Source organism: Aspergillus undulatus (genome assembly GCF_047715775.1).
Source record: "Aspergillus undulatus strain CBS 261.88 unplaced genomic scaffold BDV17scaffold_38, whole genome shotgun sequence".
NCBI classification, from domain to species: Eukaryota; Fungi; Ascomycota; class Eurotiomycetes; order Eurotiales; family Aspergillaceae; genus Aspergillus; species Aspergillus undulatus.
The window spans coordinates 286,470-300,077 of NW_027396642.1; the positions used below are offsets into that span (position 1 = coordinate 286,470).

General features: G+C 53.0%; 3 protein-coding genes across 3 annotated transcripts; 2 read left to right on the forward strand and 1 right to left on the reverse strand.

Annotated features, from left to right (window-relative positions):
* Positions 1–524: 524 nt before the first annotated feature.
* Positions 525–3,200, forward strand: agd3 (putative extracellular serine-rich protein; the record flags this gene model as incomplete). Its single annotated transcript, XM_073760292.1, has 3 exons — positions 525–618; positions 826–2,867; positions 2,934–3,200. The coding sequence occupies 3 exons, from the start codon at positions 525–527 to the stop codon at positions 3,198–3,200; spliced, it is 2,403 nt and encodes an 800-aa protein (XP_073613825.1).
* A 2,513-nt stretch (positions 3,201–5,713) lies between these two features.
* On the forward strand, positions 5,714–7,424 carry BDV17DRAFT_140408 (endo alpha-1,4 polygalactosaminidase). The gene has a single exon (XM_073754288.1). It carries the CDS (start codon positions 6,320–6,322, stop codon positions 7,244–7,246), a length of 927 nt encoding a protein of 308 aa, XP_073613826.1. The 5' UTR covers positions 5,714–6,319; the 3' UTR covers positions 7,247–7,424.
* Positions 7,425–10,741: 3,317 nt separating this feature from the next.
* Positions 10,742–12,938, reverse strand: BDV17DRAFT_140985 (spherulation-specific family 4 protein). Its single transcript, XM_073754297.1, has 4 exons — positions 12,900–12,938; positions 12,463–12,834; positions 11,885–12,242; positions 10,742–11,547 (listed from the first exon to the last, which is right to left on the reverse strand). The coding sequence occupies exons 2-4, from the start codon at positions 12,690–12,692 to the stop codon at positions 11,227–11,229; spliced, it is 909 nt and encodes a 302-aa protein (XP_073613827.1). The 5' UTR covers positions 12,693–12,834; positions 12,900–12,938; the 3' UTR covers positions 10,742–11,226.
* Between the last annotated feature and the right edge of the window lie 670 nt (positions 12,939–13,608).

The following is a 13,608-nucleotide window of genomic DNA, read 5'->3' on the forward strand; positions in this document are numbered from 1 at the left end:
TGATGAAGATAGCGCCGTGGCTTTGTTGCCTGGCATCAATCACCCATGGACACCCAGGCCCTGGACGCCACCGAACTACTGCAGCTAAAATGAGAGGGTAACTGGTCCCAAGCCTCGAACCTGACGAAGGAATGTACCATCGCTTGTGCTTGCTCGCTTGTCAACTCCCCGGCCTCATTTCTCCGTCAATGTACCCTCAATCGCTTGATCGCCCCATCTCTCGTCCCCCATCTAATCTAAAGATGTCTCTGAAATTAGACTCGTCGTGGACGAGCCCAGCAATCTCAGGTGGTTCAACGGTAAAAATTCCCGTAGTGGATCCGGAATCATGGTGAGACGAGCAAGAAGGGCGGCAGCCGGTCTAGCATAAATAGCCCTACACGGGGATGCATCTCTTCTCGCATGGCAGTTGGGAGTGAGCGATCACCACCAGATCAGCGTCTGACTTCTCCACCTGCTTATCATTCGTTTGGTTTCAATTTTGTCCCTCGTTTGTCTGTGCCTGTCGAGGCCAGTTCACAACAATGGTCGCGAATGCTCCAACGCTGGTCCTGCAGATCGGCTGTTTCTTTGGCTTTTTAACCTGCGACACGCCCCGGGGAGTATGGCCTACAGGACGTCCAACTGTGATCTCCCCCTGGCCACCAACTGAGACTGGAACGCCGCCTCCAAGCAGTACCTGGACGAGTACTTTGACTAGTACTTCGACTTCGGGTGGTCCCACCGATCCGACAGTCACGACTGATCCTGAGCCCACTACTGAGCCCACCGAGCCCAGTGCCACGCCAACTGTAACAGTCACTACTGGCACGACTTTGACAACAGCGCCTTCGCCTACGGATTCGTCCACGTCTGTTTCGTCTAGTTCAGATTCTGATCCGTCTGGTTCTACTACTATTACCAGTACTGCTACTTCCAGTACCCCTGACGAGCCTACTGCCACCGACCCCACCAGTACTGCCACCGAGCCTACTGGCACTTCTACTGGTGAAAATCCTTCGAGTACTGCTACATCCAGTACTTCTACTCCGAGTGCTCCTGACCCCTCTACTTCTACTTCTGTTTCTACTTCAACCCCCGTCATCCCGACGACTAGTAGCAGCATGTCGGTCACAACAAGCACAGCCCCTGTGCCCGCTGCCACTGGCACGCTCGCTGCCAACATCCTGGTCATTGCTCGCGACGACACTCAGGCCTCTGTCGCCTCGTCTGGTCTCAATGGCTACGGTATCCCCTTCACCACACTTCTTGTTCCCCAGGCTGGCGTTGAGCTTCCCACTCTGAACACCTCCTCTGGCGGAAACTTTGGTGGTATCGTTGTTGCTGGCGAAGTCAGCTACGACTATGGCAGCGACTCCTGGCGCAGTGCTCTGACTGACGATCAATGGAACCAACTGTACGCCTACCAGCTCGCGTATGGCGTGCGCATGGTGCAGTACGATGTCTTCCCCGGCCCGAAGTTCGGGGCAGAGGCTGTCGGCAGCGGTTGCTGTGCGGATGGCGTTGAACAGTTGATCTACTTTACCGACACTGAGGACTTCCCGACTTCTGGTTTGAAGACCGGCTCTGGTGCCGGCGTGAGCACCCAAGGTCTATGGCACTACCCTGCGTCCATCAGTGATACTGCCACCACCAAGGCCATCGCTAGCTTTGGTGCTGGCGGCGGCGACACCGGCGAGACGACCGCTGCCGTGATCAACAACTTTGATGGCCGTCAGCAGCTCGTCTTCTTCATTGGCTTCGACACTGTCTGGAGTGACACCTCCAACTTCCTGCAGCACGCATGGATTACCTGGATCACCCGCGGTCTTCACGCCGGATACCGCCGTGTGAACCTCAACACCCAGATCGACGACATGTTCTTGCAGACGGACATCTACCAGCCCGCTGGCCTGATCTACCGCATCGGCACCGAGGACATGGACGGCATTACCTCGTGGCTCCCAACTATCCGCGCCAAGCTCAACCCAGGCAGCACTTACTTTGTCGAGATTGGCCACAACGGCAACGGCAACGTCGAAGCTGGTGTTGAGTCCGCTGGCGAAGACACCTGCAGCGGCGGCGCAATCGAATACGACTCTCCTCCCGATACTGAGCTCGAGTTCCAGAAGCCCCTGGGCACTGGTACCAGTCTCTGGCCTACCTCCCCAACCGAGTTCGTCTGGACCAACACCTGCTTGAACGCCGACCCCCTCTTGATCTGGTTCCAGGAGCACCTCAACGAGTACGCCCACATCTCGCACACCTTCACCCACTTGGAGCAGAACAACGCCACCTTCGACGACGTCTCCAAGGAGATTTCCTTCAACCAGGCCTGGCTCCAGCAGGTCGGCTTCACCGGCGCAACCTGGTTTACCTCCAACGGCATTATCCCGCCCGCCATCACCGGTCTCCACAACGGCGATGCCCTCCGCGCCTGGTCCGAGAACGGCATCACCAACTGCGTCGGCGACAACACTCGCCCCGCTCTGCTCAACAGCCAGAACGCCATGTGGCCCTACTTTACGAACGTAGCCACCGACGGCTTCGACGGCATCCAGGTCAACCCGCGCTGGTCCACCCGCATCTACTACAACTGCGACACCCCCGCCTGCACGACGCAAGAGTGGATCGACACCTCCGCTGGTGCCGGCGACTTCCAGGACCTCCTTGCCGTCGAGCGCACCGAAACCCTTCGCCACTTCTTCGCGCTCTCCCGCGACGGCTACATGTTCCACCAAGCGAACCTGCGCAACACCGGAATCGACCCCATCACCGTCAACGGCGTGTCCGCCCAAATCTCCATCTTCCAGGCGTGGGTTGAGACCGTCGTCCAGGAGTTTGTCCGTCTCGTCGACTGGCCTGTTGTTACGACTACGCACCAGCAGGTACATATCCCATCCCATCTCTTACCCCAGCTCGTCATCAACCCAACTAACAAATACTACCACTAGATGTCCGCAAACTTCCTTGACCGCTACACCCGCGACCAATGCGGCTACCAGCTCAGCTACATCCTCGACAACAACGCCATCACCGGCGTGACCGTCACCGCAGACGGCAACACCTGCGGTGCCGCCATCCCCGTTACCTTCCCCACCGCGCCCTCCGACACCCAGGGCTTCACGACCGAGCAGCTCGGCAGTGACCCTGTCACTGTCTGGGCGCAGCTCTCGGGCTCGCCGGTGTCGTTCTCGCTGGCTAGTCCTATTGCGCTGTAAGCCTGAGCCTGTAAGGGGTGACGGCTGAGAGGTGTACTGGTGGATAAGCGGATTGTTGCATGCATTCTGCATATTGCATGTCGCTTTCATTAAAGCGAGCAAAGCAAGCAAGCGAGAATGAAAGGAAGGAAAGAAGGAAGGAGGCGGTTGGACAGTGAGCTGCCAACGCAGCAAGAACTTAATTCCGAGTGCTACTACTGTACCTAATATTCTATCAAGTCTAGCTTTACTTACCTTAGTTGTAATGGATCGGAACTGGCGCGATGCGATGCGATGGAGTGGAAAGAGGCAAAAAAGGGCGAAAAGAATAATGAATGATTGCAATGCAATGTAATGGTTACCTCACAGCAACTTACTGACTCAATCTGACTTCATCCTGCATTCCATTCCATTGCATCCTTCCTTCGCTGGGCTTCGACAGCTCCCTTCCGTCAATCATATTATATGCTGCTAGGATCACCCGTTTAATCCCTGCATCGTGGGTCTTGGCTACATGAATGTCTCACTGCCCCTCAACTTCTTCCCGTCTGCCCATTACTTTTTACCTAAATAACTAGCACAGAAGAGATCATGGCCCGAGACGGATAAATGAAGTGCTCATCAGACTCTCCTAGCGCGATCTCATTAGGTCGAGAGGGGAGCCTCGTTAACTGAGTAACGGCTTGAGAAGAAAACATGGCATGGCATGGCCGCTTCCGCACCTCCGATTCGCGTGGGCTTTATAATCCCGCTGGGATTTAGATTGATATCGATATTGATATTGATTAAAGATCGAGCCCCTGATCGCAAATTCTTGTGTCAGCCTCCAAAGGCCCAAGTCCATTTCCTTAGCTCCCCTCTCTCTCAGCTCCCTGCCGTCCTTGCAATGCGATGCACCTCGCACTACAACCCCAGAACGGCAATAAAGGCACACTCGAGTCGAAATCCCGTCGGGCGGCCTTATGCCTTACGATGTGATTCGAGTCTGCTCAAGGCTCTCGCCCCTCGCTTCCATACTTCCGTGGTATCTGCGTGAGGCTCAGACCTCTACATGAAAATCATTCCAATCTACACATACATCAACAATGCAGTAGCCTCGGGCTACGCAAAGCCAGCTGTCGATATTGATTGATATCATTATTGAGCGATAGACAACTCCGTGCCCGACAAGGGCATCTTTCCCCGACCAGGACAACGGACAAAACACCGCGATGCGGAGATAAGACTTACCTATGTACCTTCCCACCGGCTGGCGGCTGCGTTGTCCAATTCTTCAGCAAATTGGCTGGTGGCTTTGAGGACTTCATTTCGATTGTGCTCCGTCTTGACACTACCCAGTTTCACCAAATGGTTCACAAAGCAAAGTGCCGTCCCTGTGCATATTGCAATTCCGGCTTTTGTTGCAATTGCCAGCTCCCGAGGAATCGGGAACTGAGACTTCTAGTTGGATGTCTAGGGTAAGTGGACTACGCGGAACTACCGGTAGGGATCAAGGTAATATGACTGGGATATCGAAACCAGAACAGGGCTGAGGACAGGATGAGAAAGAGAAGCAATATCGTAAAGAGAATTGATTGGCAGCACCGTGTAAAACCTGGACAACACAGCAGAGGCAAATGGCAAGAGGAGGAGGCAAAAGACACAGTCAAGCAAGTTAGAGTGCGGGAAAGAAAAAGCAAGCATGCTAGACCCCAACAGTCGACATTCTGCGCTGGCAATAAATGGCCTGTTTGGTTGCACGGCACAGACTCGGTTCAAACCCCAATTCCAATTTCCAAGAGTTGGCAGACGATGTCTCTCTCACCTCGTATACCGGTAGCATCATACCATGCCAAAATTTCCAACAAGCGAGCCTCCAGGCCGGGACAGGCCCAGCCCAGAGAAAGCCAAGGCCAGGTCTCAACCTCACGCAGGCCAAGACCTCGATGAAGCGCCCAGAAGGGGAGTGCTGGTTAGTCTGTCAGGGCAGGTTCTTGGGTGGTCTGTGCGCTGAGTGTGTCCTGTTTTCTTTTCCCTTTCTTGCTTTGTTTCTCTGGGCCTGGGCTGTTGTGGATTGTTGTCTGGGGATTGAGTTTGGCGTGGGGTGAGTTGTCTTGTCTTGACTGGTGGCGACTCGGAGAGGCGGGCGGGAGGGCAGAAAAGCCCTACTTTGGCTGTGCTTATTTTGTCTTGTTCATTGCTTGGGCTGACTTCATGTAACATGTAAGTATTGATGCTGTTATGGTACAGGACAGGAGTAACAACTGTATTTTGCATAACCTCCGATAAACCGCCGATCCAGCCCTAAGCCGGGGCCACTAGACAAACACAGCTAGCTCTCAACAAAGCCCAGCGAACCCCTCCGGCCTCAGTCTGGCCGTGTTCTGGAACATCCAGTCCCTTCTGCGCCGAAGGAAAGTTGCTAATGTTGAATTTATGCTGATCATCAGACTCAGACACTCCAGTAACTACTGGACTGGACTGCTTGGCGTCTCACTCCGTCCAAGACAGAGAGAGACACTTCCATTCACCCCTCTTCTCTCCCTTTCTGCACTACATACTCCTCTGCACGACACCTCATGAATTGGAGCCCTGTGCAGAACAAACCCTGGCCTTCAGCCCCAGGCGCTAAGGTGCAATAGTCTAGCGCTACTTAGGCTCCAGTGAATCAATCTGGTGCCCGTGGCTCCCTCAGCCTCGATTGCGGCACGCTCACGGAGAGTCAATCAGACCCTGGCTTTGGCTGAGACTGAGACTGAGACCTCCAACGTTTGAGTCTTCACTCTTGCCGTTCTTCCAACCTTTTGCCTTGGATCGCTAGTGGAGGAAGTGAGTGAGCTGGGTTCACTGCTACTATAGTAGATACGGATAGCCTCAGGCTCAACAGACCTCTACTCGGAACCTGCGGCTTCAGGAACACCCTCCACGCTCGACTCGATTCGCGCCAGAAATAGAACCTTTTCACGCCGATAGGTTACACGGACTAGCGTGGCTTCAGCGTCTCCTTTCTGGCTACTTTTGCCTCAATTTCTTCGAGCGCGCTCGCTCACTACCAACAAAAGCGCCTCGAAGCAAGCGACTCTTCCGTCGCTTCTTAACGCATCACATCGCATCGCCAACCACCTACAGAAGTCCAAACTCTCCAACCCTCAACGGCCGCAATGGAATCCCTCAAACCCCAACCCCCCAGCACCGGCTGGAAATCCTGGACAGCAAAAAAGAAAGCCCTCCTCATCACCTCGATAATCCTTTTCCTCATCGCCCTCGGCGTCGGCCTAGGTGTGGGTCTCGGTATCGGTCTGAACACCGGCGACGACAACGACAACGACCAGAGCGGCAACGACACCAACATCTGGCAGCCGGAGGTCGGCACATCATGGCAGATTGTGCTGCGCTACGCGCTCAACGACACCAGCGTCGACGTCGACGTCTACGATATCGACCTCTTCGACAACGACAAGGACATGATTGAGCAATTGCAGAGCGACGGGCGGAAAGTCATCTGTTATTTCTCGGCTGGCACATACGAGGACTGGCGCGACGACGCGGACGATTTCCCGCAGAGCGATATCGGCGATAACCTTGATGAATGGGATGGTGAGAGCTGGGTGAATATCCGCTCTAAGGCGATTAGGGATATCATGACTGCTCGTCTTGATCTTGCTGAGGAGAAGGGATGCGATGGTGTTGACCCCGATAATGTCGATGGGTATGATAATGAGAATGGCCTTGGTCTGACGGAGGACGATACGGTCAATTACATGAACTGGCTTGCGCGCGAGGCTCACAGTCGCGGACTGTCAATTGGGCTTAAGAATGCCGGGGCCGTCATCTCCCGCGTTATTGGCAATATGCAGTGGAGTGTCAACGAGCAGTGTGCGCAGTACAACGAGTGCGATACTTATGCGGCGTTTGTGCGGAGGGGCAAGCCCGTCTTCCATATCGAGTATCCGAAGGGGGATGAGACGAATAATGAGGTTGAGGTTACGGGGGCGAGGAAGAGTGATGCGTGTTCGTTTGAGGGGTCGGATGAGTTTTCGACGTTGATTAAGAATATGGATTTGGATAATTGGTATCAGGATTGTTAGACCTCTCTCTTTTCTCTCTCTTTGAGAGTTTAGGGACGGTCTCAGGCACGGCATGTTTGGAGTTGGTCTGTTTGCTTCTATCTACATACATCTCCCCCTCTGCTATACTTTGATTCCCATACCCAATTCGCTGTACTTTGTTTAGTATCTAGCACTGCATGACATGGACATTAACATGGATTAATTCACTCGTATTCCTCTGCAAATTCACCCACAGTCTACTAACAAGACGATCTCCATATCCCCACGCTGACCATCCCCTCACTATCTCGTCCAGCATGAGATTCATCCTCGCAACTTCCACCCCAACCGACCCCGGCCCCGGGGCACACCTTGCTCCCACAAACACCCTACCCAATGCTAATCCTTCAAGGTCGAGGTCGCGGCTCAGCGCGCACGAATCGCTCCAAGAGCCCCGAGTATCTCCTACTTATCACCTCGCATAGACAGCTAGTAGTAGTCTACATACATACCCTAGGTCATCCATCCAACCCCGCAAGTACAACGCATCGCTACTATTCACTTGCGGGATTCTCGCACACTCTCGCCTTCCGTCACATATCGCTGAGAATCGCCGTTGCGCTGTGCCTAGACTCCCCGCGCGCACGTTCATCAGAAGCAAGCAAGGACGGCTTCATGTACCATTTGTGGTGGACATTGCATGCCAGCCAGGCGTGGCAAGCACCTGGTGGGGCATGGGCATGAGCATGAGCAGCATGACTCGGTGAGGCCGAGCGTTGGGCTGGTTGGGTTGTTATTGTTGAGAGTCTGAGGGTTTGTACTCTGTACGGAAGTACTTTTTAGCCCTGGAGTGCTAGTACTTTCTACTTATTCAGCTGTAGTATGAAGAGGGTGCACTGTCCTGTGTGAGTCCAATACGCAGGAGGTACCAGTGTCGGTACCGATACCGTACCAGTCCATGCTCGATCATCTGTAAGTAAAATAGGTACCACAAAACACCCGCCACGGTAATTTGCAAATCCACTCAGCCCAACTCGACGTATCACAAAGAATCTCACTCCCAAGTCTCAACGCATCAATTCTGCTTCCGATTCAAGCGTACCTGAATCATGTCACAACCGAGTCACCGAGACATCAATAACGGGGACCAGCGATGTCTCAACTTCTTCGGATTATCGTCGTGCTTACTGCTTGGGTCACTGAGTGTCACCATTTGTCTTCAATCTTTGATTCCGCCAAGGTCCTAGTAGGGAACGAACAAACCTATTGTTAGCGCCATTCATTTCTTCCAGGCGCCGGACGGACGGGAAGAGCGTTCTGGAGAGGCTAGCTGGCAACTAAAACAGGGGGCTAGTTTAGAGGGAAAACTGAGACGGCGATCCGATCTCGCACGGTTCAGGGTGAAGGCACCGCATCTTAGTGGCCGTGGCGAGGTCTCCAGATTCAGTCTCCATCCGCGGGATCTAGACTGCTCAACAGTTGAAGTGTTCAACTCAAACCATAGTCAACACAACCCGAAATCAGAAGGATATAATCTGGGGAATGATAATATGAAGGATCACTCAAACTCAATCGAAAACTCAATCAACAACCCAAGTTCCGGTCCGGAGGGAAAACAATTCGATCCTTGGGAGTTGAAAATCGAATCAGGAACCAACCCACAAATCATAATTAGGGTTCCATCACGATCCATCTGTCACCACCGAAGGAAAAACCCAGGAAAAATCGAGCAAAATCGACCAGTCTAATTTGATATCCCACTCAATCTCTCGCACAAGTCGCACCTCCTCCGATCGCGATTCGCCGTTGTGCCTCTTGGCCTCTTGGCGTCTCGTGCGTTGGCGCTTGTCTGTTTGCTTGCTTGCTTTGAAATCATCTCATGGAAGGCTGCGGTCGCGCTCAGTGCTTCCAGACAGCGGGAGAGCACTCCATCGAGGCTCAGCATGCCTATCATTTTTCTGGAGTTGAAGAACATGTATATTTGCTTTTCAGCAGTTCGTTGATTGTCCAATCTCTCGTCTCTCTACCCACCCACTCTTGTATGCTCTGCAGTCTGCACCGATAGAACCTATCCTATCCTATTCCCTATCCCCTATTCTCTATCTGATTCAGATTCTCTCGCTTGTGCCGGAAATGCTCGGCCCAGTTCGGTCAAGTCAAGACCTGTGGCGGGCCCTCTCAACATCTTGTCCCATCTTGTCTCTGCTTCTTGGTGTAAGTGGCTGGCGCCCAGCGCCAAGTCGCACTGATGCCTCTCTGGGTCAAGAGCTTTGGCGCTGGAACGGCCAGCGTTTGCGCGTCGTTGTTCTAGCTTTACGGAGCCGTCCGGACTGTAGTTAGTTCTGTTGAATTACCTCCTATCGGTGGTGAAGTGCGAGACTAGCTCGCCACCCTTCCGGATTCTGGTAGATACTGTATTTGTACTTCTTACGGACGGCGCCGCTGTTTGAGGCGATAGAGCTAGGGCTTGCCGTCAGGTAGGGTATGTAGGACAGTTTCGGAAGAGAATTATCGGGATGTACGACAATGTGTTCTGTACCGTGTTATCTACTTTGTAGAGTACTACTTAGCGAGTATGCTGTGCATAGGAGAAAAAAAAAAAAAAAAAAAACTCCGGATGAACAATGAATGCACAGCAGTTGTACAGAGCACTACAGAGCCCAGCGACCAAATGTCCGGCTCCGAAGCTCTCCTTGCAAAGTATGTACTGTACAGCATAAGTTCTAAGTATATCTACCCGAAGTACCCCAGTCCTCAACCACCAACAACATGCCATAATGATCTCATCTCATCGCATCTCACTCCCTTTTACCCGGGTTATGGACAAGGTAGAACACTTGTCATGACACATCCTCCCCGTCATCATGACTCAAGACCACTTCATGTCTGTCTTATCCTCAACTTCCTGGCATCGAGACCGGAACCGGGGTGTAATCCAACCTTCCAAATCGGGACCGGACATTCGCGCCGTGTAGCTACGGACCTGGATCGATTTCGCTACGGCCTGCACTGCAGAGATTTCAAGTCCAGCATGCAAGGATGCTGGTAAAATGGTCAGTCAATATTGACCAGTCACTGACGCTTCTGCACCGGGGCGCTAGTCTCAGAGTCGCTGGTCCTCTCCGAGCCCGGCTATAGGCAGTTTGCCCTAAACTAAGATAGAGTGCGCAAGTGGAGCACGCCATCTATTCGCCGTTCATTGTGCATGTTTTAGAACCCCCGCCGATTGGTTTGGGTCCCGGCTAGAATTCCGCTAGTTCTGCAGACAGATTGTACCAGTGCTGGTCTAGCCTGGGATCTAGAATCTAGATCCCGCACCCCGAGATTGAGGAGTCTCTGTTTCTGATTCTGCCAGCCAGCGCCAGCGCCAACCCCAACCCCAACACCAGCACCAGCACCAACACCAACCAGCTAACAAAATCCGGTTCTCATTCTGCCTACGACCGGCCGGCCCCAGGGTGTCTCGTCTTGCCTTGTCTAGTTCTCTAGTTAACCGTTACACTCGGTCTCAGCGCCCAATGGCTTGGACCAAATTATTGATTAACAATTCTTTTATTCATTCTTGCAAAGAGTAGTCGTACAATCGGAATCGAAAGTTGTAATCCTTCCTTTCGGCGACAAAGAGTGAGAGAGTGTGAGTATGAGTGTGGCAGCGTTTGTCTAACGGGCGTAATGAAAATTACACCGTACGCTGAGTATTGCCCGCTTCAAAAGGCGAAGACTCGGATCGCATCACCGAAAGTATCACGGTGTCTGACAAAGACTTCAAGATGATTAAATTAGGGAATGACAAAGAAAGAAGGAAGGTTTGACAAAGACGGGGGATAAAGGCTTCCAAGTTTAACAGTCGGGTCAACAGTCGGGGCTAGAGTCAAGGCTACTGGCTACCAAGCGAGGATTGGGCAACCGCCTCAACCAGTAAAAGAAACCAAAAACAAGGCAGAGAGACACAAAATTCAAAAACTTGTGTATACTAACTCATCCAACCTCTATACAAACCTCAAAACGAGGCAATCAACTCACTGAGCCATAAGACTCACAAAATCACTCCACTTGTCGCCAAAGCTAGCATAGTAATCGGTGCTGAGATGGGTAATGAAAACTTCGTCCGCAACGCGGCGCACCTCCTTGACGAATCCACGCAGTTCGCCGCCTTCCACGCTGTCTGGCAGAGAGTGGATCACGGCGCAGAGCTGGCTGCGGTCGCTGTTGGGGATTTCCTCAAACAGGCGGGCCCCGTTGCGCTCCTGGAAGGTGTCGTATGTTGCCTCGAAGACTACAGTCGAGTCAGCGGTCGACAGGTAGCGGGAGTCTGGAACGACGCCGGGGTTGTGAAAGACCTGGATGGATTTGGGAAAAAATTAGCATATTGCGCTGCATTCGATGTCGATGGGAGATCTAGATGTTTGACGGGCACACCGAGGCATCGTGGCCAGGGGTTGGTCAAGTGCCGACGAGATGGCAGAAAAGGATCGATCGAATTCCAGATGGCAATCTGGCAGTTGACTTGCAGGGCTGGAAGGCTAGCAGGCCAGCAGGCTAGAACAAGTCACAGGTTGAGACATCCGCAGGCCTGCCAAGGAAAGGAAAGGGAAAAAATAGAATCGTTGGAGATATCCTCCGATGGGGATCTGAGATCTCCGCGTGGTAGAGATCACACAACAGCGTCACACTTACGAAATTGTCGGGCCCCAAGCCAGGGGCATTTCTCACGATCGAGGTGAGCTCTTCAAGGTACGCGTGAGTGCGCGCACTGTACTGTTGAGGCGTCTCATCGAAGAATATTCCCCGAACGGCGAGTCTGGGGTTACTGCTGACGGAAGGCCAAGCTGCATAGGTCTCGATGTCGCTGCGCACCGAGGAGATGTTGCGGTTGGCGTAGGTAGTGGCGACATAGCCCAGCACACGGACGTTGTCGTGGGCGGTTAACCTGGGAATCTCCTGGGTGTAGTTGCCGTCGGGCAGAGGGTTCGGACCCGGGCCGCTGCCAGGGTTCACGACGACCGTGTAGTTGACATCGGGGTGGGCTGAGATCCTACGGCGGCGTTTAGCTGCAGCTCTCGATGGCAATTTGGTAAATCAGAGACGCCTTCTGTCCCACGCTGGTGAGTGGTGCGCTCTGCAGGCGGCTTATGGCGTTCGCATGGTACCGAGTAATCCTGTTTGACCGACAGGGGTTGGGCGACTCCGAAGTCGAGAAATGGAATAATAGGATAGAATCAAATAAGATCGAATTAGGCAAAAGAAAAACTTACACATTCACCAGTGGATCCCAGGCACCGGGGGAAGGGTACACATAGAGAGGCACAAAGACCTTTGCTTTGGGGCCCATGTTATTATTATTATTCTTGTTGCGCAGACTGACTATAATTGCGGGAGGAAGAACGGCGGCGAGAATAGCAACAAAGACAAGTGCGGCCGCAACCAGGCGAGAGCGCCGACTGCGGAGGCACTGTCGCTCTCTCACGTGTTTCCCAAGGCCCATTGCGGTGGATGTGGATTGCGAGCTGTTATGCTAAACGAGTAGCGCATCAGAATAATGCGACAAAGGGGAGTTGCGCCAGTGAGAAACAAAAAGTGGCTTTGCTGGCCATGGCGACAATGACGGGCCAGGGATAAGTAAGAGTCTAGTTAGTAGTTTAGCCTGATCGTTTAAACCAAGTTAATGAGGTGATCTTGGGGGGAACCAGACCCCCAGACAGCAGACACCCAGACGGCACACCCCCTCCCCTTCCCTTCTTCGGCTTCCCCTTCTTTTTTCAACTGCGCACGCCCAAAATAGAGTGGATCGGGCTCTAAACCATGCAGCGCGTCTTTAGTTAGTAATTGCAGCCGTCGCCGAAGCGAATGCATTGCCTTCTCAGGTTCTCCCTGACTTAAAGTACTGCGATCCTGTGGAGGCGCCTAGAAGGCTAGAAGTCGTCGTCCGATACTAGCCAACCGGGGGCGAACTCAGCGCGCCCTACCCTCTGACTCTGAGCGCTCCGTTGCGTCCCATTGCAGGAAATCGAGCTGACGGCTCTTAATTTATTCTCGATCACTTGTTTTCTTTTTTTCTCTCTCGCTTTCCATTCTCTCTCTGTCCACATCTGACCCTGCCTGCATTCGCTCGCTTTTCGCTTTCCAGGGTTATGTGCTGTTGTAAAATAGGCGAGTCACGACTCACGATACCTTCGCCTGCCTTGACTCGAAACCGTCGCGGTTACATCGAGAAGAGCCCAGAGACTGTGCAGCGCTCGCTTTGACGAAGTATAAAAATTTCTGGAGCTCCTTCTTCCGGCTGGTCAATCTCGAAGTCACTCACTTTCGTCGAAGTTTGACTGGATAAATCCCCTCGTTCTCTTCGGTTTCCGTCGTTGCATCTGCTTGTACCACATCTCGTTTTGATCTTGTTCCAATAT

What these genes read in the sequence shown, in the direction of transcription:
- BDV17DRAFT_140985 (XM_073754297.1), bottom strand. Translation starts at nt 12,692, where the DNA reads ATGGGCCTTGGGAAACACGTGAGAGAGCGACAGTGCCTCCGCAGTCGG. An exon ending in TGGGATCCACTGGTGAATGT is followed by an intron (nt 12,243 to 12,462) that starts GTAAGTTTTTCT and finishes ACGCCGCCGTAG; the next exon opens with GATCTCAGCCCACCCCGATG. An exon ending in GCTTGGGGCCCGACAATTTC is followed by an intron (nt 11,548 to 11,884) that starts GTAAGTGTGACG and finishes AAATCCATCCAG; the next exon opens with GTCTTTCACAACCCCGGCGT.
- BDV17DRAFT_140408 (XM_073754288.1), top strand. Translation starts at nt 6,320, where the DNA reads ATGGAATCCCTCAAACCCCAACCCCCCAGCACCGGCTGGAAATCCTGG.